The sequence below is a fragment of the Penicillium macrosclerotiorum genome (assembly GCF_028827735.1).
Source record: "Penicillium macrosclerotiorum strain IBT 26536 chromosome Unknown utg000010l_segment0_segment0, whole genome shotgun sequence".
Classification (NCBI taxonomy): Eukaryota; Fungi; Ascomycota; class Eurotiomycetes; order Eurotiales; family Aspergillaceae; genus Penicillium; species Penicillium macrosclerotiorum.
Window position 1 is genome coordinate 1,912,877 of NW_026643089.1, and position 24,566 is coordinate 1,937,442.

Genomic DNA, 24,566 nt, shown 5'->3' on the forward strand with positions numbered 1-24,566 from the left:
AACTGGTACTTTGTAGACATGCAGGATGAGTAGGATATCAGCATCGAATAAGGCGCACTGGTAGAAGGAAATCTAGAACATCCGTGCAAAATGACCACAATGCTGCTGTGGCATGTAGCACTCCAGGTACCCTGTTCTAGACAAGCGGTATTGCAAGCTCGGCGTCGGATGGAGCGGCATCTATGGTGGAAGGAAAGGGGCAGGGCGTCAGCATAAAAGCTAAGTCGCAACCATCGGTGGGGGCGAGACGGAGAGAAAGGGGGCGACGATAAGTGCAAGAGAGAGGAGTCGAATGGGGGGTAAGAGAGGGGAAAAAAGTCGAAAGAGGCACGGGAAGCTTTTATGCCGAAGTAACAGTCGGCGGAACATCCTACAAAGTAGTGTTTTTGGGGCGCTAAACCTGAAATGGTAAATAGTATTCACAGGTCCGGGCATTATATCATAAGTACAAGACCCAGGAAAAAAATCATCGATAATGACATTAGTCCAGCATATGTAGATGTGAGAGAGAAAAAAATCAACAGGGTATCTTCGCTACGATTGATAAGAAAAGGAGAGGGGAAAGCGCCGTTGATACAAACCCGAATCAGGTGTGATTTGCACCTTATTGGTACATTGAAACGACCGATTGAATGAAGGTGGATGATGTGGCTATGCCCGTTTCGCGCCCGTTTCGGGGTTTGATAACACTTAGCCCTCCCCTTTTCCTTCACACAGAATGTTCCGGGCAATTTGCAATTGATCCGAGAATTATGTCTTTGGCTCGAGTCTGTACTAAAAAGCATCGACTTTCACAGCATCTTGCATGCCGATTTTCTCGCCGGATGGTCTCTGGTAAAGTTTCCGTGTCTAGCATATCAAGAGTTTTCTTGCATGCAACATCATGTCCGAAAAAGTCTCATCGAGCCTGTTTTAAATCGAAATGATTGGTAGGGATGCGCTCACCGAACTTCGGGCGCAGCGGCAGCGAGAAGCTCCCCGTTGACCAAGGCTGCATCTGTTCGGCCGGCTTCATCGTTACCATCGGTGTTGATCTCAAATAACCGACGCCACCATGTAGGCGGGTCAAAAGGGCGATGTCCACCGTGCAAAGTCGGGTAGACGTCATTGAAATAGTACCAGATATGGCCAACGACGATGCCACAGATCTCATCCTTGGGCACCACCTGATGCATAATCACGCTGAAAGTCATAAGCACCCAAGGAAGGTATGGCGCGGTGAAGACTAGCATTCCTAGGAAGCTCAGTCGAGTTTCGGGATTTCTCCGAGCCCAAATATACACCAAGCTGGAGGACAAGGCCGTTCCCAGGAATGGAAGAGACAGATAAGGCGAGATTATGAGAAGCGAGGACATGGCGTAGAAGACCAACCAGGCGAAATTTGCCGGGGAGCGGCCGGAGGATTCCTCGAGCAGGCGCGAGTATCGCTGAAGAAAGAACACGTGGAATATTAGATCGAGATTCAACGGGCCGAAATAAAGAAAAGTGGTGAGAAGACGCCAGTATTGTGATTTCGCATATACAGCACGGAAGCTGTAAAAAAGCTGGAATGGAGTAACAACATGACACTGCACCAGTACCGATATCGCCACAGTGGCTACGGTCCACCACCGGGTCACTGGTGGCATCTCATAGAACCATTGTTCGAGAGGGAATTGGCCTAACTGTCCGTTGTTCTCCCAGAGAGCAGCCATGCTGAAGGAGGCGGTAGAGCAGATGGGAATGCGGTGGTGAGGAGACGGTGAGGGGAAACAGCGTGGAGGAGTCGCGGAAAGAGACCAGATCGACCGTATCTTATCGATCAGGTCCGTCACGTGCCGCGACACGACGCGTCTAAATCCACGAAAATCACGGGGCTGGGCGCTAGGGACGAAAGTGTTCATATTGATTCGGTCCCCAGCCCCCTTCAATCTTGCGCTTTCTCAATCTTTCTTCTCGCTTGTTGAAATTCGACCTCGTCTGTCAGGTATCCCCCTGCTGCACTCCCCTATAACAGCAGCTCCTGCAAGGGAAAACAATCGACCTGTCTGCAACGCGTCCGATTCCGCCGCATGAAAGCAATTACTGCAGAGCATCTTAACTGATTGCCTCATCCCGGGCGCCCCGCTATTTTTTGAATTAAATCTGCGGACACACAACTCTTGACCACCTTACAATGCCACCCAAAGCTTCCAAGGTGGCCAAGACAACCGGCCCTCGATCACAATCATCCAAGTTTACAGCTGCTGCAGGTTCACCGAGCAAAGCACGCAAGTCAACAGGAGGCAAGAAACCGGCTGGAAAGAGAACTTCAGATGTTCAACGTAAGTGATAAGCTAAATTAATGGCACTAGCCTATCATTGTCTTTTATTCAATCACCCTACGTGCCCTCATCGATGCCTTTTTGGACCCCATTTCTAACTACTCTCTCCGCCCATACAGCAGGTGACCCTACCCCTCAAGGTCGTCGCCGACGGTATAAGCCCGGCACTGTCGCGCTCAAGGAAATCCGACGCTACCAGCGCTCCTACGACCTGCTGATCGCAAAGCTGCCCTTTGCCCGGCTGGTCCGCGAAGTCGCCCTCGACTTGCTTCCCGCCGAAGTTGGCTCGCAGCTGCGGTGGCAGTCACATGCCATCCAAGCGCTACAAGAAGCCGCTGAAGCCTTTATGGTTCACCTGTTCGAAGACACTAACCTGTGCGCCATCCATGCGAAGCGCGTTACTATCATGCAGAAGGATATCCAGCTCGCGCGCAGGATCCGCGGGGTGTGGGGTGGCCTTGGCTGAGCACTTCGTATCTGCTATGAGGAACCATTCTTTTTTTTATTGACATACGATTCTGCTGGCTTTTAATCTCAGCCAGCGCCTCTTTTTTTCGTTGTACTCTCTACCCTGGCGGGTGGGAGTGCCTGGAGTTTACCGGCGTATTGATGGACATGGAGTTATTTTGTGATGGAGTGAGTCACGTGCTCTGTTCTAGTCTCGTCTTTTTTTGACTACGATACTGTTCGGTGCTGTGTTTTGTTCTCGAGGGTTTCTGGAGTCCTTGACTATACCAAGGAGTTGTACATTAGCATGGATGAAGGGTGTTTGTGATTTTATAGGCAGTGCAGCAGTTTTATGGATGCTTGCAGGGTGTCCTATTGACACGGCTTTAATCGATTCGAACTAAAGATCTGCTGTTTTCCCTCGATATCGCGCAAATATCTAACGAGTTTTAATATGACAAAATATTGTGCGCAAACTTGCCTGGCAAGCATAGCCATGATCTATCCAATCCTTGATTATGCCTGAGATCAACGTCGAGACTGTCCTATATTTTGCTATGGCCTACCGTTTCACCATCATGTCCACCAAGCTTGGCTTTAACTCGACTTGCAGATTATAATAGAAGCCCGAAGGAAGAGGTTACATGAAGCTTGATCCCATGAGGGTTTATTGATTGGATTCCGGTGTGCTAAAGTATATAGGAACTTGAAAAGCAGACATGTAAATAGATGGAAGCCGGCAGCCGACCGCACAAATTTGAAATTCTGAGAGCTTCATTTTTTTTTCATTTTATGCATTTAGAGTGTGTTGATTTCAAAATTAAATTGGATTAAATGATGCTAAAAGTCGGTACTTACAGTCAAAGTAGGCCAGTCCCTGATATCCGGGGGGTGGGAGGGATTGATTATCACAAGAACCAAGTCCATCGGATCAGAAGGCTCGAAATGGATGCAAATGATATTTGATCATAACAAAAATGCACACGCAAACATCATGTCTTTTTGGAAACAGCAAGGGGCCAATAGATCGCGAATCACAATTTGAAACATGGATATAGAGATAGATACTAAGGCCTGTGTCGGTATCATCAGATGGTCTGCTGAACCAACGCTATATTCAGCGAATAGATATTTTCATATGAGCAGCAGTATAAAATAGTCACACTATCATTACTAAATTTTATGGTATAGTACACCATGTCTTTCCCACACCTGTGGTTAAACCAAAAGAGCTATCCCCAAAGCAAACGCCTTCTCAATGTAAATATGAAATGGTATCATAAAACACGCGCCATCCAGAGTATAAAAATCATAACAGATCGGTATGAAAGCAACGCTAGCATACACCCCCACGACACCACTTGGGCTCCTATCAGTTTAAACAGACGATCCTCAGGTCGAACCTTTCAAGCCTGGCGGGAGCCCCTGAATGAGCCGTTGTCCTTCCTCTCGTACCCCACGAGCTTCTTCATTCTTGCCTTGGCGCTCAAGGGTGTCGGCCAGCATCTCATCAGTGACACTCGCCCAGAGGCGGTCATTAGCTCGTTTGGCCATTGCACGACCAGCGCGGGCGCTTTTTTCAGCTTGTTCCCCAACCACTCCACGGAAGTACTTCCAGCTCATGAAAGTGAGCGTCATGCATGTAATCTGGCTGTTGCTTATAGCGGTAGCCGACTGCAGCGCTTGCTGTAGAAACTGCTTGGTCTGGAGGGTCGAATCCGTTTGCACTGTAGCGCAAACCAAGAAGTATGCTGCCTGGATGTACTTGTTCGGGCTGTTCTGGCAGAACGAGTCTAGGAGAGTTTGAATTACCGGGAGATGGGAGTGCGACGGGTGTGCTGGGTCTCGGATGATGAGAACAGAGTTGAGCGCTGCCAGAATACAGGTGTCGCGACAGGGGTCATTTCGTGAAGTCTTACTAGCTGATGGCGAGAGCGACAGCAAGGGCGATTGAAAGATTTTGAGGGCGCCAGCTAGATCACCAGTGGCTTGGGCAATGGTCCCAGCAGCATACTCCATCAAACATTCCACGGACTTTGGAAGGTTAGGTCCGATCTTCCGGGTGACTTGCCTCAGCTCATTCAAACTGTGACTGGCTGGTTCCCAGTCTGTTCGTGCACAGGCTAGGAAGACACGCTGTAAAAGAAAATTGCAATAAAGGGACCGACGCCATTCAACGCGTCGTAACGCATTCACCATCGACTCTGGAATCTCTTGTGGGGCCGTGAAATCACCTTTATAAAAGAAAATATTAGAGACAGTAGTGAGAGGCAGATCAAATATCGCACTCACCTTGAATCATTCGAAGCCCCTCGTCGAGATACTTTTCTGCTTTTCGGCCATCATATGAGTTCTTTGCACTCAACGTAATGGAGCTCAAGAAGTAGGAAAGGGCATAGAGGTCATGCTGAGGAAGCCAATTGAAACTCAGGAGCAGGGTGCCGTTATGAACTTGAAGGATGTCCCCTGTGTCAATAGATGATGGCCCTGCGGACTTGCCATTAAGAGGAACACAGAATGAGCCATCGGCTTGCCAGCTAGGGTCGTTCAAAGTCTCATCCACCAGGGCCTGCATAACCTTAAGCTTTTGAGAAGACTGGTTGACATCATACTCCAGCAGGCTACAGCAAATATCGACTATCTGGATTAAAGTCACCAGCTGTGGAATATGACGAAGCGAATCAGTCAATTGATGGCTTCGTGCAACAGCTACCGCACGCTGGGCTTGTTCGATGGCATCCGATCCCGTCCCCTGTTGTAAATGGGCCAAGGCTTCGATCACGGCTGCCATGGCAGAGACGGCCTTGTCGCCATTGCGACTAGCCATCGCTGAGATCTTGTTCAGGTGCTGGACAGCTTGCACCGAGTCTTGATGGGAAGGAGAGGAGAGCGAAAGTGTCACTCGAAGAAACCGAAATGCATACTCCCAAGCTGCATGGCGATATGCTTCCACATCCTGGATCATACCATCAACAGCTTTCAAAGAAGCCTTGGGCTTGCTTTTGTGAAGCATACGTGCCAAGAGATGCTGCATACTGTACTTTAGATCTAACATTCGGTGTCTTTCACAAAGGTCAATGCCCTTGCTCAGAGCTGTCTCTGCCACGATATCATTATCCGTTTCCTCGAACAATGTACGCGCATAACGAAGACGGACCAGCGCTTCCTTGCGAGGCTGCAGTCTCCAGTTCTTCAAGACTGCCTCTAAGCAGCCGAGCCCGGTAGCGATTAATTTATAATATTCTTCGACGTCTGCTTGGTTGGTGGCCAAAGCCATCATTGTTCCATGGCGATGGGCAGTATTGAGGTACTCGTCGGCCAACGACAGCAGTAAGACTTGGTAGTCTACCGGAGGCTTGTTTGGCTTAGCAGGCTTCTCGGCAATCTGTTGACTAGGTTGTTTCTTCTGCTGTTGCTTTTTTGAAGATTGTTTTTGTGCACTGGTATGAGACTCCTGAGGCAGAACTGATATCATGACTTGCGGCGTAATGCTATTTACAGAGGACTGAAGAGGCTGAGGTCGTATTGGCGGTGTCACTTTGGGGGTGGGCAGGGCCCGCTGCACCTCTGCCTGAGCCATGGGTCTTGGTTTTGAGGATTCAGACTTGACTATAGGCTTAGGCGGCTGCGGAGGTTGCACTTGAATATTTGATTGCATTTGACTTTCAGCCGCTTTTTGCTCGGTAGTGACTGGAGGAGCAGTCTGAGCCGATGCCGAGAGAGCTGGAGGAGGGGTTGAAGAAGAAATAGACGGAATTGGAGGCAGACTGCTAGAAGTTGAGTTCGAGAGATCGCTTGGGTCGACATATTGCGAACTCAAGGAATATCGAGCCCGAGGGGCGGTAGGGAGAGGGGGCTGCACAAAAAGCTCGGCTGGGTTTATGAACTGCTGCTGTGGCTCATCAGGTGGTAAGGATGCGGGAGGACCAGGCTGGACTGGCGGTGGCCGCGGTTGGGGAGGCTGAACCACTTGAGTTTTGAAAGTAGGGGACTGGGGAAGCGGTGGCGGCCGCGGTTGCTGTTGTTGTAGTTGCAGTTCTAGTTGAGCCTGCGGCTGCGGTTGAATCTGTGCCAATTTTTGAGCCTGCGGCTCCAGTTGAGCACGCGGTTGCGGTTGCGGTTGGGGAAGCTGTTGAGGACGAGGGGAATGGTGCTGGAGATGAATACGAGGTGACTGTTGTTGGAATTGGGTACGAGGGGACTGTTGCTGGATTTGAATTCGCGGGGATTGCTGCTGAAGCTGAGGGCGCGGAGATTGTTGTTGTACTTGTTGCATCTGAAGCCGGGGAGACTGTTGCAATAGCTGAGGACGGGGTGACTGCTGCAGTAGCTGAGGACGAGGTGACTGCTGTTGGGGTTGATGGTGCGGGGATTGATGCGGCTGGATGATGGGCGACTGTCGTGGTTGCGACAAAGGAGGATGTGGTGGCTGAGAGAAAGCGGGATGCTGTGGTTGACCAAGTTGCTGAGGGTGGATGAGGGGCGGTGGTTGAAGACTCGGCGGCGGCGGCTGCGGCATCTGATGTTGGAACTGCTGGTTATACATCGGATATGGCTGTTGCTGCGGCATCATACCCGGTGGATAGCCTGCAGGCTTGCCGTAGCTATTGTACGGCGATGGCGAAGGGGGCGCGACATTGTTGTACAACAACCCTGGCGGGGCGACATGACCAGCCTGGTAGGTGGGAGGAGGAAAATACTGAGGGTATTGCCCAGGATTTGGAGGTGGAAAGCTCATCTCCCCGACATACACTCATCCAAGCTGGAAAGCGCTGTGATCCCCTGAGATTCTCGCGATGTTGAAGCGCCTGGCGGTCCGGCGTCCGATTCGGGGCGGAGAAACTCGCGGCGGTCAGCTGATAGAGCTGATTGGCGATAAGCGGCTGCGATAAGTCGAGGCATCATGCATCATTAGATCTATACGGGAGACTTGGCACTGGAACTGTTTTACTTCAGACTTGTATTCGACTCTATACATCTCGACAAAAGGAAAATAAAGAGTTCTAATTCAGAACGATAACAATATGAGAAATAACAGAATGTGACCAGTATAACTCCCCAACCCTCGATGGTACTCGCTTTGAACGCCACGTAAAATGAAAGACAAGAGAGATTATATCACCTCTACAACATGCGGATCGACGAGTATAACGAACTGATAGATTGGTTGTTCATGGCAGGTTGAATGATTTCTTCGCCTATAGAAGGTGCAAATGTGAGGGGTGGATGTTCACGTACAGTCCAAGGGCAGAGCTCATTGCAATTCTCGACCCCAATGGAAGGCTCTGCCGGATGGATTCTCTGAGCACCCCAAGCAGCGTCAGGAACAGGGTCTGTGCTCCCGAGGCACCGCTGAGTCCAAAAGAAATATGTCGCTTTTCCAGATTCTTCGGAACGGAATGGCTGTTTTCGGGGACATTTCAGGGTCGTATTGCATGCACCGCAGACTGAGATGCGGCGACAGGATGTGCAGAAAGAGTCGAGCATGCGACATATGGTAGTTTGGTAGACACTTGAAAGCCATAGATCTACCGATCGATGCGCACATCCAAAGCGAGGAGTCATGAACTCCTCCTTGCCTACCTGGCCCGACTCTGTCGTGAGTTGATATTCGGTCCGAATGATTAACTGATCCGCTTCGTCGAGTTCGGGAAACAGTGACACCTTCAATTCAGTGGGTCCATATTGCTCAATACATGAATGCCAGCAGTAACGGTCCCCAACATGATCACCGAATTGTGTCTTCAAGGCGTTCACGGAGATCTTTCGGATGCGAAGATGGTTTACCAGCTCCATCTTATCTCGGAACGTCAACTTCTTGCATGGACAAAGATCAACGATTCCTGCGAGTTCGCCAACATTGCAACTTCGGTTCTCTGACTTGCGTCTTAGTTCCCGGGAGGTGAAGGCGGCACGGGGATGCAGTTTCAGGCACTTGGAGCACGCCCGCCAGCGGCTATTCTCGAGGAGGTTGATAAATTGCCATCGCGGGGTGACATAGTTGTGTCCATTGCGGTAATGATGGAAAAGGGGAGCAAAATCCCGGCCGAAGCGGAGGGATTTGGACGACAGAATTTCTCCGGATATCGTGAACATGCGTTTGCACGTTAGCGCAAGGGAAGCCTCCGGGATCACGGTCAGATGAGACACAATCTCCAATAGTAACTCGGTGGGCAGTTCCAGGAGATGGCACCGGCCCGATTCCTCCTTCGACTGCTTTCGCGAACGGGTCGGTGACCAGGATTTCATTTTTATAACGGTCTTCAACTTTTCGGAGGCTCGAAATAAGCGCTCTGGCATGTTGGGCGGGGGTTCCTTTAAAGCCATGGAGACCATGGAGAGCGCATGCAGATTTTGCTCTTTGTGTCGAAAACGCAGTACTTTCAGAGCTCTTTTATGATCAGGCCGCATGAGTAGACTGATGACTTAGAATGTGGAACGGTTGGCGATAGACTGTCGATGCTGAACAATCATATTGCAGTCAAGGCGCAGTACATCGTGTGACGAGCATGAGGCAGCACCATCGAGAGAAGAAAAGAAAGAAAGAAACCCAAATGAGGGGGATCTGTTGACCTTGAAGTAGGGCTTGACAGATGATAAAGTTGCACGCAAACGGACCATGGGATTGGATCACCGTGGGTTGTTGGCTATGTTATCAGCATTACATATAGGGCTTGCTGACTATCCGATCATCACAGGGGCAATCCCGTTCTTTGTCCGCTGATCCCGATGCAGCCAGTCTCTGTTGGGTCTTCTCTCTCCAAGCAGCCGTATAAGACTGCGGGGAATTTCATGGCAGACAATCCCTATTGTCAAGCCGCCGGACGGGGAGTCCATCACCAGCGTTGCCGCCGAAAGCTATTCGGCGCTTCCGCATGCGGCAATCAGATTGCCGCTTCAAGCATCATCGCATCATCACTCTCATATTTTTAGCAGGAAAAATGCCCGAGTCTCCCTCCATCCCAGCCCTAGGGTGTTTTCGGCATCAGATCCCCGGACTCCCATGATGACTGTGTCAACTGACCTCCAAACCCGTTCGGCAGCGCCCGTGACTGCACCGCATGGGTTGCGTGGACGCTTGGACCCCCTCGATCGGAGATGGAGGGGATGACTAATGATCAATGCGGGCATAAAATCATTAACCAGTTATGCGCTTAACCCCTGTGCTGACTCATCTTTCTTCAGCATCACGTGGAAACAAAGCTGAAGAATTCTAAATTTACTCTTAGATAAGATGCCCCGCTTAGTCATTCTCTCTTATGCCGAGGTCCCCTCTTTATCAAGGCTTTTTTCGTTGGGCTCCCAGGCAGTTGTGCCATAGGAAAGTCCTTTGTTGCTCTTTGCGCAAATAGACGCGGTTGCATAGCTTGCTTGCATTTATAGAAGACCGCTCTCATGTCGGAAGCGTCAGCTTTGCTCAGTTCATTTCCTACTTTGGCCCTCTTATCGGGCTTACTCGCGATGGGGCTGTTGTCATGGATTCGCCCACGAGGACGCATCGTGTTCTACCACGCTCGAGACAATCAACTCCTCTTGAAAAAGGCATCGTTAAAATCTGGCGTGAAAGAGCAGACGACGCTGGTCGACGTTTGCCGCGAGGCCACTCCTGATGCCTGCCACCTCAACCCGCTCTTGTTCAATGGCCATTTGCAGACTATGTGGACAACGTTCAAGCATGATACTGTTCCCATTTACTATAAACGAAAGATTTTTCAGACAGAAGGGCCGACGGTTCCCGGTCAGTATGCAATAGACTTTGTGGTCAGACCTTACGACATGCCCCCTGAGGGTGACCTCACCGACCAAGCGAGAAAATATACGCAGCCTTCGGGCCTTCCGCCTCGGACATCTTTCTATTCCCAGGAAGAGTTTGCTGGTCTTCCTTCCGATGATACAAAACCAATGCTTGTTGCTCTCCATGGTCTAAGTGGCGGTTCCCATGAACTCTACTTGCGGCATGTGCTTTTTCCCTTGGTGGCAGACGGCGGATGGGAGGCATGCGTGGTTAACTCAAGGGGATGTGCCCAAACCAAAATCAGCACTCCGGTTTTATACAATGCACGTGCAACATGGGATGTTCGTGAGGCCGTTAAATGGCTTAGAAAAAACTTCCCTAACCGACCTCTGTTTGGCATTGGCTTCTCCCTTGGTGCCAACATTCTCGCCAACGTATGTTTCGAAACCCAGGTCATCAAACAAACATTTCATTGGATACCTTTATACTAATCTTATTAATTTAGTATCTTGGGGAAGAAGGTGATTCTTGCCAGCTGAAGGCCGCCGTCATCTGCGCCAGTCCGTGGAACTTGGATGTGAGCTCTGCAAGCTTGCAGCGGACCTGGCTTGGGAAGGAGGTATATAGTAGGACTATGGGAAATAGCATGAAGAGCCTTTTTGAGTCGTGCGTCATTACCTTATCTTGGCAAAGAACCGTTCGGGCTAACAAATGGTTAGACATGCTGAGCAAATCGCCAAGAATCCCGGCATTAAGGCCGAAGAAGTGAGACGCATCACCTACCTGCACGAGTTTGATAGGGCGTTTCAATGTCCTGCCTGGGGCTATCCTAGTGAAGGTGCATATTACCGTGACGCAGCATCTACAGACCCTATGCTCTCTATTCGAATCCCATTCTTCACTATTCAAGCCGAAGATGATCCGGTAAGCTATCAAACTCCCTCCCCACCCCCCTCTTCTTTCTTGACTGGTGCTGACATAGACTAGATCGCCTCCCGTGATTGCTTACCTTTTCAAGAAATAACCCAGAACCCATATGGAGTTATGATGACTACGTCTTGGGGTGGCCACCTGGGTTGGTTTGAGTTTGGAGGGTCGAGATGGTTTGTGAAACCGGTAAGTTGCTATTAGCCCAACGATAACGTGACTGAGATTTGTTGATATCGATGTTAACAATCTATTTTTCTTATCAAGGTCACGAATTTCTTGAACACAATGGCCCAGGAAATTGACACCGAGGTTCCCGGCGTGGTTGAGCACCCAGAGAGACTTTTTGAACAGATAACCAGCAACCCTGAAGCTGGAAAGAACCCTGATATGACCTCCAAGCCTAAGTTTACTCCTGCTCTTCGCAGGCTTGACATGAACCTGTCTTGTTGAGTTTATTACCATTGTGCGATCTATTTCCGCATTATAGCAATTTCGGGGCATTGGATTTCCATTGAATAGCATTTATAGAGGAGGTGTTAGACTTGATTTTAATCTACGGGTGTTTTTCGGTTCAAAATCATAGGTTGTCTCACATCTTAGCCTGGACCTTAAGTAAACTTTACTTCTTAACATCATCAACAAAGCGCTGTTCACTATGCTTCGGATCTGAGATACAGAATAACACCGGTGGAACGCCAAATCCCGTCTAAGTACATAAATATGGTATAGTCGACAAAAAATCATATCCCACTTTTCTTTTTTTTTGTGTTGTTCATGCAAAGGAGACACTCTTGCGCTTGCCCTTAGCTGACTTCGATGTTCCGTTTGCTGAAGCCTTAGAGGCAGTTGGCTCGGTCGCTTTGTCACCACCAATCTTGCCCTTCTTCTTATTCCGGATGGAATCCTTGACTGCTTCCAACTTGGACTTCTTCTGTGCATGACGAGCTTCAGCTTCAGCCTTTTTAGCCTCTCGGATCTCCTCCAATTGACGTGCTTTCATCATCTTTGACTCAATCTGGCCCTCCTTTTCAGCGTTAACCATGGCAAGGATAGTCATCATACCTTCCTATATTAAGAAAAATAAATTGTTAGTGAAATTCTCCATTTTCAGGTTGCGCATATGGGAGATAAAGTAAGTGTACCTGGTCGTCCACGAAAGTTTTTCCCTTTTTTTTGCCCTTGGGCTTCACAACTCCAACAGGTGTGATCGTATTCAACTTAGGCAGGTCCAGCTCAGCCTCAGTATAGACTCGCTTCTTCTTCTTCGCCAAATTCTCTGGGGCGGTCCGCGCTTTTGACTTGACTTCTTGTGGCGGGGGACGCTTGACGTTCTTCTTGCTGGACTTGCTCACACGCGTAGCAGATGAGAGTGTCGAAGACTTGGACCCTTTAGCGCCACCCCCAGAGGAGGAGCCCTTGGACGACCCTTTGGTAGGTGCCATTCTGGATTGCGCAGTTTAGAATCAATGATGACCAGTTCGGTGATTGAATTGCACGTATTATACGACCAAAGTTTAGTGGAACAGGGCGTAACCCAATGAGTACCACGTAGCCGATAGAGCCCTTTGAAAAACAGGGATTTGGGACGTAATAGGAATAATGGAAATTGTCTGAAGGAACAGAAGCTTGCGACTCGACGGCGCCATCAAAATTGCGAAAGAAATTTTGGATCAGGAAGGCGGTGAGGCGGGCCCTTTCCACCACCCAACAACCTCATCATGAAACCTCCTCCACCGGAGCTGGCCAGCGACCAATTCTCACGTTCCTTTCCTCCTCTCAGAGATTGAATCGCACCGGACCGAGGGGAAACAAAGCAAGTTGCCATAATGACCATCAACCCCACCTACCTTGCGCAGCGGACGCGTGCCTGTATGTCCCCGTCCCTTCCACCACCACCACCACCACCACCACCCCGAGGCCTCCCGGCTCTCTGTTGGATGTGTCCAGCAATTTAAGCTACAGGGGCTGGGTGATAGGGCTAACATGGGTGGTTTTCTCTAGCTGTCAACTTCAGCGATGCCAAGATCCGTGTCCTCAAGTCCTACCGAGAGTGGCTCCGTGCGGTAAGTTCACCCTGCGATCATCCAGACCTATTTCCTTGCCCTTTCCGCGACAGGCGGTACCTTGAGGGTTGTTTAGGTTCATCCAGGGAAAAGATTCCCATAATTCGTTTTACTCGGTGCAAACCGTCATTCTATTGAGTCGAATCGGAAACTTAGGCTAACGTGTGATATTTATCAATCACAGTCCCCGGAGATCCAGACCATGTACTCTCTGAACATGCCCGTGTCCGCCATCCGCACCAAGATCCGCCAGGAGTTTGAGAAGCACCGCTATGTGAGCCAATTGAGTGTCGTGGACGTTCTCCTCTTCCGGAGCCATGCCGAGTTCCAGGAAACCCTCAACTATTGGAAGCAGTTGTCCCACGTCATGAAGTACTTCCGGCCAGAGGAGGACCCTGGTGCGCGCTTGCCCCGCAACTTTGTCTCCGGCTTTCTTGAGGGCCGCAATTGAAAAGAATTTTATCGATACCTCATCAACTACTTTTTATTCTTTTTCCTCTATCGGCCGTCCGTGGTATGTCAGTCGGTGGAACTGCATCATCAAGCGACGTGATATGTATATATTGTCTGAGTAGATCGAATCATCCTCGATTATGTTTTTCATCTAGACCCGAGCCAATGTATCGGACGTTCAGTTCCTCTTATACCCTTTTACAACGGACCCACATGTTGCTCTCTAGTGAGATCTCGGGGGAAGTTGTAAGCCAATCAAGCGACACAGAAACATAAGCAACATGGTGCAATCCATCTTAGGAGAGAAATATCAGTGTGACATAGATGAAAATATGAGCAGCAAAAATCCAAATCTGAAATCTTTTCTGTATAACAAAAGAGAAAAGAGACCGAAGGGAGCACCTCTATTCTCGCACGAGATGGATTTGTAATTAATAGATCCAAGCTGCTTGGCAATTTTTTAATCAACTTAGAATATGACTTTTTCGAATGCCTCTTGTAAACCTCTTGCTCTCAGCCATGCTTCCAAGGCCTGCATATCACCACGGTTGGCCCGCTGGCCACCTCTTTCACCAAGGGAGTCCGTTATTTCTTCCATCCCTGAAAAAACCCTCTGAATACTTTCCGTTTCTCTGAATCTCTCACTGACCTTCTTCTGATGACTCGGGATGTCTCCCCAGGAATGGGTTTTAATAAAACTCATGTAGGCATCAATATCCGAAGAGACTCCCTCAAGACAGAGTACACCTGGCTTGCCCGCTAAAACAAAACCCGTCAAAGAATGTTCCGGCGCTAGGTTGACCATATCATTTCTCTTCTTCCGAGTTGAAAGGGAAGGGAAATAAAACCAGACTCTAACAATTGACTTGGCAGAGCTGGATTCTGAGCTTGTCTCCGCCGCTGGTGCTTGGGAGTGCTTGTTTTCAAGAAAGCGACTTGCTCCGGCTTGGATATATTCGAATGCCTCCAGGACATCTTCTTGTGGTATTGAGGCTGCAAGTTCAGACATTTCGGCTTTCGACATCCAGGCCGGTTGCCGAAGTGAGTAGCTTAATGAGGGTGGCTGGTCAATGGTCTCCGGGTCCTCACACTGAAGTGGGACGGAAATATTGACTTGAATTTTCTTTTGGCCATCCTGAATCGGTAGGAAAACAGCGAAAAATACGCTTGAAGGTACTGTTGGAGCTGGAGAATTTGGATCCTGGCACCAGTCTTGAAGTCTCTTGACGCATTCTGTTGTTGAATCAGAAATTTCCAACTCTCCTGGGTGTAGGAACATCGCCGCGAGGAGATCAATTGTTGACAATTGAGCCTCAAGCATGTCTATTGGCAGCATCTTGAACTTTTGAGAGGCCATTTCAATAACAGGTATATAGAGCTGGGCAATGGCAAGAAGCAAGTAAACAGCCCAAATAATTTCAGTTCTTGGGGCCAATGAGAGTTGATCGGAGTCACGGAAGTTTTGACGAGCGTGGTCTTAAGTTACTGGCTGGCGTAAAAGGGGTATTATTAGATTGTCGAATTGCACCTGGTAGCTGTACTGCTACACTGTTCATGTCAATGGAAGGCCTGACAGATTTAATCTTGTGAGCCCCAGTTTCTTTTTTGAGGGCGCGGCGGAGTGATCACCACGCCCCACCGCTTTGGGTAACGATTGGCCTGCTGGCGATATTTAGCCGATGACTGAGCATATTCCTCGCGATATATCACGAACGTCGCTCACGCTACACGGAGTCAATCAAGTTGGGCAAGGTTCATCATTGCGTCAGATCTAACTACTATCGCAAGTTTCGTTATTTAGAATTACCAAGTCTGCCTTTCAAAGTACCCAAAGGGGATTGCCACGTATTCTCTTTCTTCCAAATCATGACAACGGCCGCTCCATCTCTCGCTTTGCTTCTGACTTACCCCATTTTGAGAACTATCAGGCATCTGATATGAGACTTTTGGTGGGAAATTGCGGTGGTCACCACAGTTTCACACTGAAACCTTCTGAAGGGAGAATTTATGTACAGTTCTAGACCCTGGAACACTCATGGGTGAGGAATTGTTATTCGAAGAACAAGAGTCGTATTCATCGACTTCCTAATTTTTTCCGTTCACATTATTCAATCGACAATCGCTGATCTGGGAAATATGAGACTTTTGCGCGATCTGATAGAGTTTCAAACTGGTATGCATCTTGCTCGGATCTTTTTGCGTCGAGGACCGACTTCAAGCCACAATTGAAATTAGACAAACACAGAACTGCACATAGGAGCGTGAAGACCATGAGTATCAGTGCAATGAAAGCAAATAATAACATCATATTTTTGCCCGCCGTCTTTGCCAGGAACCCATGTCCATATAGGATAACGATTCGACTCAACAAGTAAGCAATGATTGCAGTATGACATAGCTGTTTCGAAGGTAGGTATTAGAAAGTCAATTTACACTAGATATGGAATACAAAAATGAGCTCACTATTATCATGACCATTGCTATTTTGTTTTCCCTTCGGACAAAATAGATGGCTAAAATCATCATAAGGAATGAAGCCAGCAAGAGGCCTAGTGTCAAGCCGAATTCTGGCTCTTGAAAGTGGACATCAATGAGATCGTATTGGATCACAAATCCTGTGATAAAGTAGAGGTCAAGTTTTATAAGAACAAGGTATACCTGGTTGAGGTTAAAGATGTTCAGGCTAGGAAAGCGGTCATTATTCATACCTCATAAGCCAAATATCGATATTTCATCCCTATATCACCTCGAATACTTCGGTAAATGGCCCAAGCATATTCTTTGTGTAGTTGATAAGCGCAAGGCCAAATGACCAAAGTACAAAGCCCAAAAACGATTGGACATGTCCACTGAGCGGGTCGAATTCGGTGCCAAAAGTCCACATCCAACTTGACTAGAGGATGGTACTCGTCATCCCGTTCACAAGGCAAGTCGGAAACAACCTCTTTCATCGCTTGGATCTGCAGCCCCGAGAATACAAGGATGCAAACATTCGCAATGCATATTGCGAAGATCAATAGGTTATTTTTGTGATGCACAGCGTCGACAGCAAGAACGAGTTCATAAACACAAGTAAAGATAAAAATGGCCAGATTGATTGGCACGCTGTAAGAGACTGTCACTTGGATGATATTAGGGCGAACCCATAATTGCCATTCGACCAATATAAATCTAATTAGTGGTCAGAAACGATACTATGCTATATCAATCTTGTAGATGAGATACTCAACCTACATTTCTAATGCAATAATAATGGCAGCTTGTATGAGTAAGATGCCACAAAAGAGCCACTCGTTTCTTGTGGCTGGTCTATACATGATTCTTTTTTCGATTATCAAACGTTGCACGGGGGAAGTTTCGAGGTCGATTCACAGAGCTAGAAAAAAGACATAAGAAAAGTTTGAACTGGCTGAAAACAACTCTGATTTAACACGACGACAAATAAAAACTGTTAAACGCATGAGGGACAAAAAAATCTGAATTTGAAATCCCCTACGAACGTTTTTTCTACAACAGGTGGAAGAATGGGTGGACCCTTGTGGGGGCTCAAGATTGTGGTTCTTAAAAAGGTTGAGCAAGATCTTTAAAGGGCCGAAGCTTCACCGACACAGGAATTGTACCCGAAAAGGAGAACAACCCGATTTGGGTCCACCGAATGAAGATACGAGAAAATCAATTTAATGGATTCGAGCCAGGGGAAGATATTTCATCGGGCCATTATTCACATTCGTAGGCTCATATTAAAAGAGCTTTTTCATGTTGATTTATTGAATATTTTCTGTGAGATTCACAATCATCTTTGCCGCGGATTCAAAATCCGATTCCACATGTACATTCTCCAACCCCGATTGTAAAATCTAAGGGCATGAGTGATAAGTCCGTGGAGGTATGATAGAGATAGAATTAGAGACTCACAAGTTTCAGGCCCTTCTCGGAGTTGGTACCCTGAAGGCGAACTACTATTGGCACGTTAAAACCCCCAGTAGCGGCGGCAGCGGCTATTATGGACTCGGCAATCATATCACATCGTACAATACCTCATACCTTCTTAGTCGATCGATACCTTTGATTCACAGTTCTAATTGAAAACTTACCACCGTAGATGTTAATGAGTATACCTTGAATTCGCGGATCACGGTTGAGAATCTCGAATGCCTTTGACAGGGTCGTTTTTGTTGCAGCGCCCCCAATATCGAGAAAATTAGCACAATTTCCTCCATGCAGGCTGATAAGATCATTGGTAGCCATCGCTAACCCGGCACCGTTCACGATGTTCCCGATTTTGCCATCAAGGCGTACGTAAGAGAGGCCCAGCTTGGAAGCTTCGTACTCCTCCTCTTCATCCGGCAGGCGCTCTTCGAGGCTAAATATTTCAGGCTGTCGGAATCTCGCAGAATTATCGAAATTGAACTTGGCATCCAGGCAGACAAAATGACCGTCAGATGTGCGCACAATCGGATTCAACTCAATTAGTGTAGCATCTTTTTCCTCAAATAGCCTGACCATTTGGTGAAGGATGTGTCCTATGACTGACATTTCAGTATCAGAGAAGCCTAACTGTGCTTGGACATAAGCTATAATCTCAGGGGTGATTCCGTGGGATAAATGGAACCAATAACGTTGAAGCTTGTCCGTGTTGGATTCGATGTCAACGCCACCAACATCGGATATTAGTAGGACAGGCATGGAGCGTTCGCGATCGAATGTGAGGGCAACGTAATATTCCTGCGCTACATCTACAGCTTTGTAGATATATAGCTTCTTCACAAGGAGACCACCAATTGGGGTTTGCTTTGTCGTCAGATAATAGCCAAGCATATTTGATGCATTTTCGAAAGCTTCAATGGGCCTATAGGAATGTTAAATTGTCTCAATCACTTTTTCTTAAGACTCACGATGTCATTATTCTCACTCCTCCTTTGCCATCGCTTTCGTAGCTTCCTTTACCCCGCCCGCCGGCGAGGACTTGTGCCTTGACAACTGATGGCGCATCTGGTCGAGGTCAAATTCAGAACAATTGATTGGCAACTCGTCTTGAAGGTGAAGTCACAACATACCGATTGTTGAAACTACTTCTCTAGCTTCTTCTGGAGTAGTCACAACAAATCCATTTGGAACCGGAATGTTAAACTGAGCAATGTAAGATTAGGAGCTCGAAAGCTCGAGTGATGGCTCTAAACACAGCTCATACATCCTTGAGGAGCTTATGTGAATGATGCTCCAGGAGACTCAGTTGTCGCACTTGCTTTTTGAACAAGCCACAGCTCTGTATGATGATTAGTGTGGGTTATTCTTCGTTTAGTCCCACGTACGGAAGGGAATGTTCATACAGGCCGAAGAAGACGTGTAGAGATATTCCGGATAGTCATTAGAAAAGAGATATATATATTTCTCGTTCAAGTTCGATGAAAATTGACGTCGCTATCGAAATTTCTAACTGCGGGGTAGGTAGGACATTGTAAATATGGGGTTAGCGTTTGCCTTTGTCCGATGACATCAACACTGTGGCCATTTTTCTGATGAGAATGTCAGGTTGAGGTTACGATCAAAGCTTAAATACGAAATCTGGGGGGAGTAGGTTTAATTGTCCGGAAAGAGCTATACTAAAGCGGCAGCGCCATGGCAACCCACGGGCCGGATACACGCGGATATTAGAGGCGAAATTCGAGTCGCGCTGAAATACATCCAATGGCCCATATCATTAGAACATGATTGTCAAATTAGTGAGAATAGGCAATAACGACGTGAATTCACTACAAATCTCTACTAATAGGGTTTGAAAAGGGTCTATTGCCCATTATTAACCAGGGGAGATATTTGAATAAGATAACGTAAAGTAGTCTTTATATCTCCGATAGGGAGGGATTATTACTCCTACATCCTCTGTAAGAGACCGTTCTCCATCGTTGTGTGTAGTGGTTTGTTGGCTTGTTCGTTGATCCATCTCATCCCGCCTACTTGTCAGGCTTGGCGTAGACTGCCATGGTTTAGTTAGATAGATCGTTCCCGGTTTCAACCTCCTCCATTGAGCGAGCAAAAATTTGAAGCGCATCACAAAATACATGCATCATCTCGAAAACATGTGTTCCTTTCAAGGTATCAGAGAGTAATCGGACCAATATTATTCTCATGCTGAGCAGATGGCTGCTTCTCACTGGCTCTGCTTGATGAGGAGGTGAAATCAAATCTGCTTCATATAGGACACTAGTGATAATTCTCAACAGTCTTCTTGTATCGCGATGTAAATCTGTTGGATCCAAAGCGAGCGTATCTAGCCACTTGCACAAGAATATGGCGCACTCGAGATTGCAAAGGGAATGGACGGTGCTCCATGTCAAAGTCTGTGTACGTGCAACGTACTCCACACCAAGTCGCACAGGTATAGAAAGAGCATGAATTGATTGCAGAACTGCATGATAAATAAGTGGCGTCTGTACTGGAATAGGTGCCTTAAGGAAGGCAGCTGCCATGGCCTCTGGGTTCCATGTTCCTATGCTGCGGTGTGGTCCAAGGTTGAGGTGTAGTCTAATACATGCAATGCGAAAAATTGCCGTTGCATTGAAACCCAGTGGCCCCTTGGGTGACAATGGAGTAGTGGAAGGATCAGAGCATTTCTCCCAGCTCTTTTGCCATCGTCGCAGCGCGGTATGGAATTTCGTAAGAATCTCAGGTGGCAACAAAAATCGTTGTTCTTCCAGTGACATCGAAAGGCAAAATGCCGATTCCCACGTTAGATAGACGTGTTGGAAAAGGGCGTGAATTAGAATAAGATTTCCGAAAGAAGATGATCTGGTAGGCTCCTTGCGGTTTGGCTTGGGTTGAAATAGTTGGCCATAACCTTCACCAAATGAGACACAAACAGGCCATTTTGACCGAAGAAAATTCCACTTCTCCGGGGTTTGGGCCGTCCAAAGCTCCTCGGGTGACGGTAAATACAGCGATGCAATCTCACTGTTTAAGATCTTGGGGGGCATATTATAAAGTAGGGTTTGGACATTCGAAAGCATGTATGCTATGAGTTTTGTACGTCGTTTTCGTTCTTGGGCTATCCAAGTAATCCATGAATCGTCGCCAGAGGAGCATTCATATGAAAGAAGTCCGCTATCACGAAGATGTACCGACATTTGGCTGGCCATTGCGACTGAATCATGAAGCATATCCCGATTACCCCAGGTACCCAAGGTTGTAAGAATAATTTGTGATTGCAATATCTCAAACCGCATGTCTTCTGCAGAATCGAGATGCTCGGTCTGAGATTTCGGGGTATAAATAGAATTTGATTGCTCATGAATGCTCATGTAGTGATCAATCAATGACTTTGAAGCTCTATAAAAGCAAATTGCTCGGGCTCTCTCAAAGCGATATTGAGCACCCATGGCAATGATTGCTAATATCAAAGATGGATGCAGCTGCGATACCGACAGAGTTGGTAAATGTAGAAATGGCAGGTGACCATGACTTCCAGTAAAGAACCCCTCGAGATATCTGCAAAATACGTATTTTGAGGGAATCTTGAACGACGACGGAAGAATATGTTGGACGCTTTGTATTGAAATGAGGACGGATTCAAACTCGTCCTTGCTAATGCGCCACGGGTAATTCAAGCTTTGAGTGTCGAAAAGCCTCGTGGCAAAATCATCACGTCGATTCCCGCTTGAGGAATCTTGACTATTTGAAGGATCTGCTTGATCAAGGGATGGAAGTTGGTAGTTGCACAGAGAGGCGTCATCATCAGAATGAAGGCTTTGTGTTTCCACTTCACCAGAGCCTTCGCTAGACAGACCTGGGAATCCGGTATTTACAACTTCATTGATATCAAATTCAGGTAAAGAAATAAGTCCATTCGGTATTTCAAATATCGAAGGAAAGGGCCCATCTAGTGCAAAATTGGCATTCAAGCCACCCCAGAGAATGTTTAGGTCTTGTGGACTATCGTTGAATCCCGGTGCCGGGGCGTCTAGAGGTAGTGATTCAAGTATTTGCTGTTGTATTCCTTGGTTAAGGGATATTTCGGAGAGAGAGTCGGGCTGTAAATAAGATTCAGTTAATGGCGAATTTGCGGCTCTGGTCTCTGGCTGTAGAGGCTCACATGGCCCGCATGTCGTCAATTCAATTCTCCAGTTTTCAGCTGGCTGCATGCATGGTGATTGATGCGTTGTTACAGATTCAAAGGGATGCGGGCCGCCACCATTGGTGACTTCTCTATGGAGAGAAGGGTCACTCTTGAGCTTTAAATGACGAGATAAAAGGTCACTGTACTGCATTACTTTCCCAGCCCTAGAATCGGCATTATAAGCACTAACCGTCTGGTAAATCTCTTCCTGCAAATACAAACAAACGGCTTTTCCCGAGTATCTATGTTATGTGAGCCTTTGATCTGAAACTCTCAAGGGTTGCTCACGAGTCCTTTCATGACGCAGTAGATGCTCTCTTCTTGCAAACCGCCTGCGGCAAAACCTACAGGGAGCGACTTCAATCCGCGGGCGCATTACGCAAACACGCCGATCGAGAAGTTGCTTCAACAACAATTGTAGCTATATTCTCGAGCGGACTCCAAAATATCGATACCCCCGCACACTGAGCGCTCCTTCAAATCAGCTGACTTTGTTATCAGTACGCTAAACTCTGCCTTTTTAGCCCAACCCATGATAGGCCGAAAACATTGGGCCCGATAGCGGCTAGTCTAGAAAACATTGAAATTTGGCCAACGTCCTAGCCATTCCCTATTTTACTAGATGTCTAGGACAATATCTCCTCTCCCATTTCCCCTTAGGTATATGAATAAGGGGGTTAGTAAAGCTAACGCTGATAGAAGACTAATCCTAGCATTTCATTGATATCTGCTATGACCAACGTCTTAAGCGAATCATTGATCTAGTATCTTGCAACATTTAACAGGCTAAAAAGGTTCACCAAGGCTTCTTGGTGGCTTGTGCTTTATCAATCATAGAAATCAACATCTGCGATCACAATATTGATGCCTTTCCATAATAAAGTGAAAACCTCAGGGCTAAGCATTTAATTATTTAGGTACAGGAACCTTTGATATATTGCTTGCTGATTATAGAGCATATTTCAGGCCATAGATATTAGCCAAGCTTCCAATTGCTGTGTCTCTGGCTTTTCTTCAAACCCATTCCTGATTTCTTCTCTTTCTGTCAATAGAGGCATCCCGATAAACTCCTCTCTTTGCAGTTTCCAGGCCCTCTCTAATGAGAGAAACTAGAAATTGAACGCCTAGGCCAACACCATCTAACACTTGAACACCAGTTCCTTCAAGAGTGGTCTCACAAGCAGTACGCATTTCTGTCATCCCCGCACATCCCAAAAGTAAGCAATCTGCGCCTTTTTCATATACGAGGACCTTCGCCTTTTGTGAGATTATAGCAAGTATTTCTTGCCTCGGTTTTGTATCAAGCTCCAACACCCCAAGCTGAGTCGCTTCGCACCCACTGAAGTGGGTTGAGAATCCGTAGGCAGAGGAAACAAGTCCATGACTTATTGCAGAGCGTTCAGAAGTACAGATAATTCCAAACTTTTCACCCAGCATACGAGCCGCGTACATTGCGGCCTCCATTATTCCTAGAACTGGCTGCTTAAATTCTTCTTTGAGGACGGCAATGAGAGGATGCGCCCGAAAACAAGCAACCAGGAACGCATCATATCGCTCTGCGATTGGTTTGATCGCTCTTATGCAGATTGCAGTTGAAAGAACTGCATCTGTCTGAGATTCAACAGCGGTGGGTCCGGGATATGGTGCGGTGAACCCGTGAACAGTAACATCAGAAGGCAAATTGGGTGCAATAGCCTCCAGACAATCTTTTGTCATATATTCGCTAGAGTTGGGGTTTACCAATAAGATATTTATTTGATGACTGCTAGCAGGCCCTGAAACAGCAGGAAGTCCTATTTCAGTCGTACCGGTGGCCATTTTGTCTGGTTATGGGGCCAATGTTGGTGAAGTATCGAATGAATATAGCTCTTAAATTGGAGATTCTGGGGGATGTGATACTAACGGTATAAGACGACCCTGGCTATCTCGGTGGAGACAGGATAAGCTACAGTGCTTCGGGTGAGACTAGACTTTTGAAGATAATCAAATGGGGTTCTTTCTTGCTATCGAGGTGCGTAAGCTCGGCTCACAGGCTTGGAAAATTGTTACATGAAAGTTGGGGTTTTTACCCCGATTTAGCGGGTCCGGCGGGAATGGGGGTCGCCGATACCAATTCGCTCTTATCTTGAGCAGGCTTTCAGTAGCGATCAATTGACTTGGCTTCGGTCATCTCCACCCGAGCGAAGATTAGAAGCAAAAGAGAAGAAGACGGAATGTCTTGATAGGTGCTCTCGTTATCGTCGCATTAGAAATGCCCCTCTTGATACGTAAGGCTTGTCTACGGAAGTCAAATTTTATTTCAAGGTTGAGATCATGATTGTTATTCAATATTTTTTGCAAGTGGCAACAATTTTTCGTCGTCCATTTGTTGTCCAATGAGATAAAAATTAAAACTTCTTCTGGATTCTTTCCATCCCTATATCCCTATCTATTTAGGATGGGGCGAGAGTATCAAAAATTTGACCGACGCAGGGGTCGAACCTGCAATCTCTTGATTCGTAGTCAAGCGCCTTGCCATTGGG

General features: G+C 47.3%; 10 protein-coding genes across 10 annotated transcripts; 3 read left to right on the forward strand and 7 right to left on the reverse strand.

Annotated features, from left to right (window-relative positions):
* Nucleotides 1-941: 941 nt before the first annotated feature.
* Nucleotides 942-1,883, reverse strand: derA (putative ER-associated proteolytic system protein Der1; the record flags this gene model as incomplete). The annotated part of the gene is made up of 1 exon (XM_057082031.1): nt 942-1,883. The coding sequence occupies one exon, from the start codon at nt 1,881-1,883 to the stop codon at nt 942-944; it is 942 nt and encodes a 313-aa protein (XP_056929071.1).
* A 272-nt stretch (nt 1,884-2,155) lies between these two features.
* N7462_010318 (histone H3 family protein) lies at nt 2,156-2,769 on the forward strand (the record flags this gene model as incomplete). The annotated part of the gene is made up of 2 exons (XM_057082032.1): nt 2,156-2,303; nt 2,423-2,769. 2 exons carry the CDS (start codon nt 2,156-2,158, stop codon nt 2,767-2,769), a joined length of 495 nt encoding a protein of 164 aa, XP_056929072.1.
* Nucleotides 2,770-4,142: 1,373 nt separating this feature from the next.
* N7462_010319 (uncharacterized protein) lies at nt 4,143-7,488 on the reverse strand (the record flags this gene model as incomplete). Its single annotated transcript, XM_057082033.1, has 2 exons — nt 4,143-4,984; nt 5,043-7,488. The coding sequence occupies 2 exons, from the start codon at nt 7,486-7,488 to the stop codon at nt 4,143-4,145; spliced, it is 3,288 nt and encodes a 1,095-aa protein (XP_056929073.1).
* A 386-nt stretch (nt 7,489-7,874) lies between these two features.
* N7462_010320 (uncharacterized protein) lies at nt 7,875-9,050 on the reverse strand (the record flags this gene model as incomplete). Its single annotated transcript, XM_057082034.1, has 1 exon — nt 7,875-9,050. The coding sequence occupies one exon, from the start codon at nt 9,048-9,050 to the stop codon at nt 7,875-7,877; it is 1,176 nt and encodes a 391-aa protein (XP_056929074.1).
* A 1,083-nt stretch (nt 9,051-10,133) lies between these two features.
* Nucleotides 10,134-11,865, forward strand: N7462_010321 (putative hydrolase, alpha/beta fold family; the record flags this gene model as incomplete). Its single annotated transcript, XM_057082035.1, has 5 exons — nt 10,134-10,919; nt 10,991-11,151; nt 11,205-11,409; nt 11,473-11,601; nt 11,680-11,865. Coding segments are annotated over 5 exons (1,467 nt in total), but the record flags the coding sequence as incomplete, so codon positions are not given.
* A 322-nt stretch (nt 11,866-12,187) lies between these two features.
* On the reverse strand, nt 12,188-12,857 carry loc1 (the record flags this gene model as incomplete). Its single annotated transcript, XM_057082036.1, has 2 exons — nt 12,188-12,481; nt 12,558-12,857. 2 exons carry the CDS (start codon nt 12,855-12,857, stop codon nt 12,188-12,190), a joined length of 594 nt encoding a protein of 197 aa, XP_056929076.1.
* A 384-nt stretch (nt 12,858-13,241) lies between these two features.
* Nucleotides 13,242-13,929, forward strand: N7462_010323 (NADH dehydrogenase [ubiquinone] 1 alpha subcomplex subunit 6; the record flags this gene model as incomplete). The annotated part of the gene is made up of 3 exons (XM_057082037.1): nt 13,242-13,284; nt 13,417-13,478; nt 13,663-13,929. 3 exons carry the CDS (start codon nt 13,242-13,244, stop codon nt 13,927-13,929), a joined length of 372 nt encoding a protein of 123 aa, XP_056929077.1.
* A 471-nt stretch (nt 13,930-14,400) lies between these two features.
* N7462_010324 (DUF1115 domain protein) lies at nt 14,401-15,288 on the reverse strand (the record flags this gene model as incomplete). Its single annotated transcript, XM_057082038.1, has 1 exon — nt 14,401-15,288. The coding sequence occupies one exon, from the start codon at nt 15,286-15,288 to the stop codon at nt 14,401-14,403; it is 888 nt and encodes a 295-aa protein (XP_056929078.1).
* A 747-nt stretch (nt 15,289-16,035) lies between these two features.
* Nucleotides 16,036-17,248, reverse strand: N7462_010325 (uncharacterized protein; the record flags this gene model as incomplete). Its single annotated transcript, XM_057082039.1, has 4 exons — nt 16,036-16,329; nt 16,395-16,589; nt 16,640-17,102; nt 17,166-17,248. 4 exons carry the CDS (start codon nt 17,246-17,248, stop codon nt 16,036-16,038), a joined length of 1,035 nt encoding a protein of 344 aa, XP_056929079.1.
* Nucleotides 17,249-17,695: 447 nt separating this feature from the next.
* On the reverse strand, nt 17,696-19,300 carry N7462_010326 (succinate--CoA ligase subunit beta; the record flags this gene model as incomplete). Its single annotated transcript, XM_057082040.1, has 7 exons — nt 17,696-17,788; nt 17,847-17,968; nt 18,026-18,780; nt 18,827-18,923; nt 18,989-19,061; nt 19,123-19,197; nt 19,262-19,300. 7 exons carry the CDS (start codon nt 19,298-19,300, stop codon nt 17,696-17,698), a joined length of 1,254 nt encoding a protein of 417 aa, XP_056929080.1.
* Nucleotides 19,301-24,566: the final 5,266 nt, after the last annotated feature.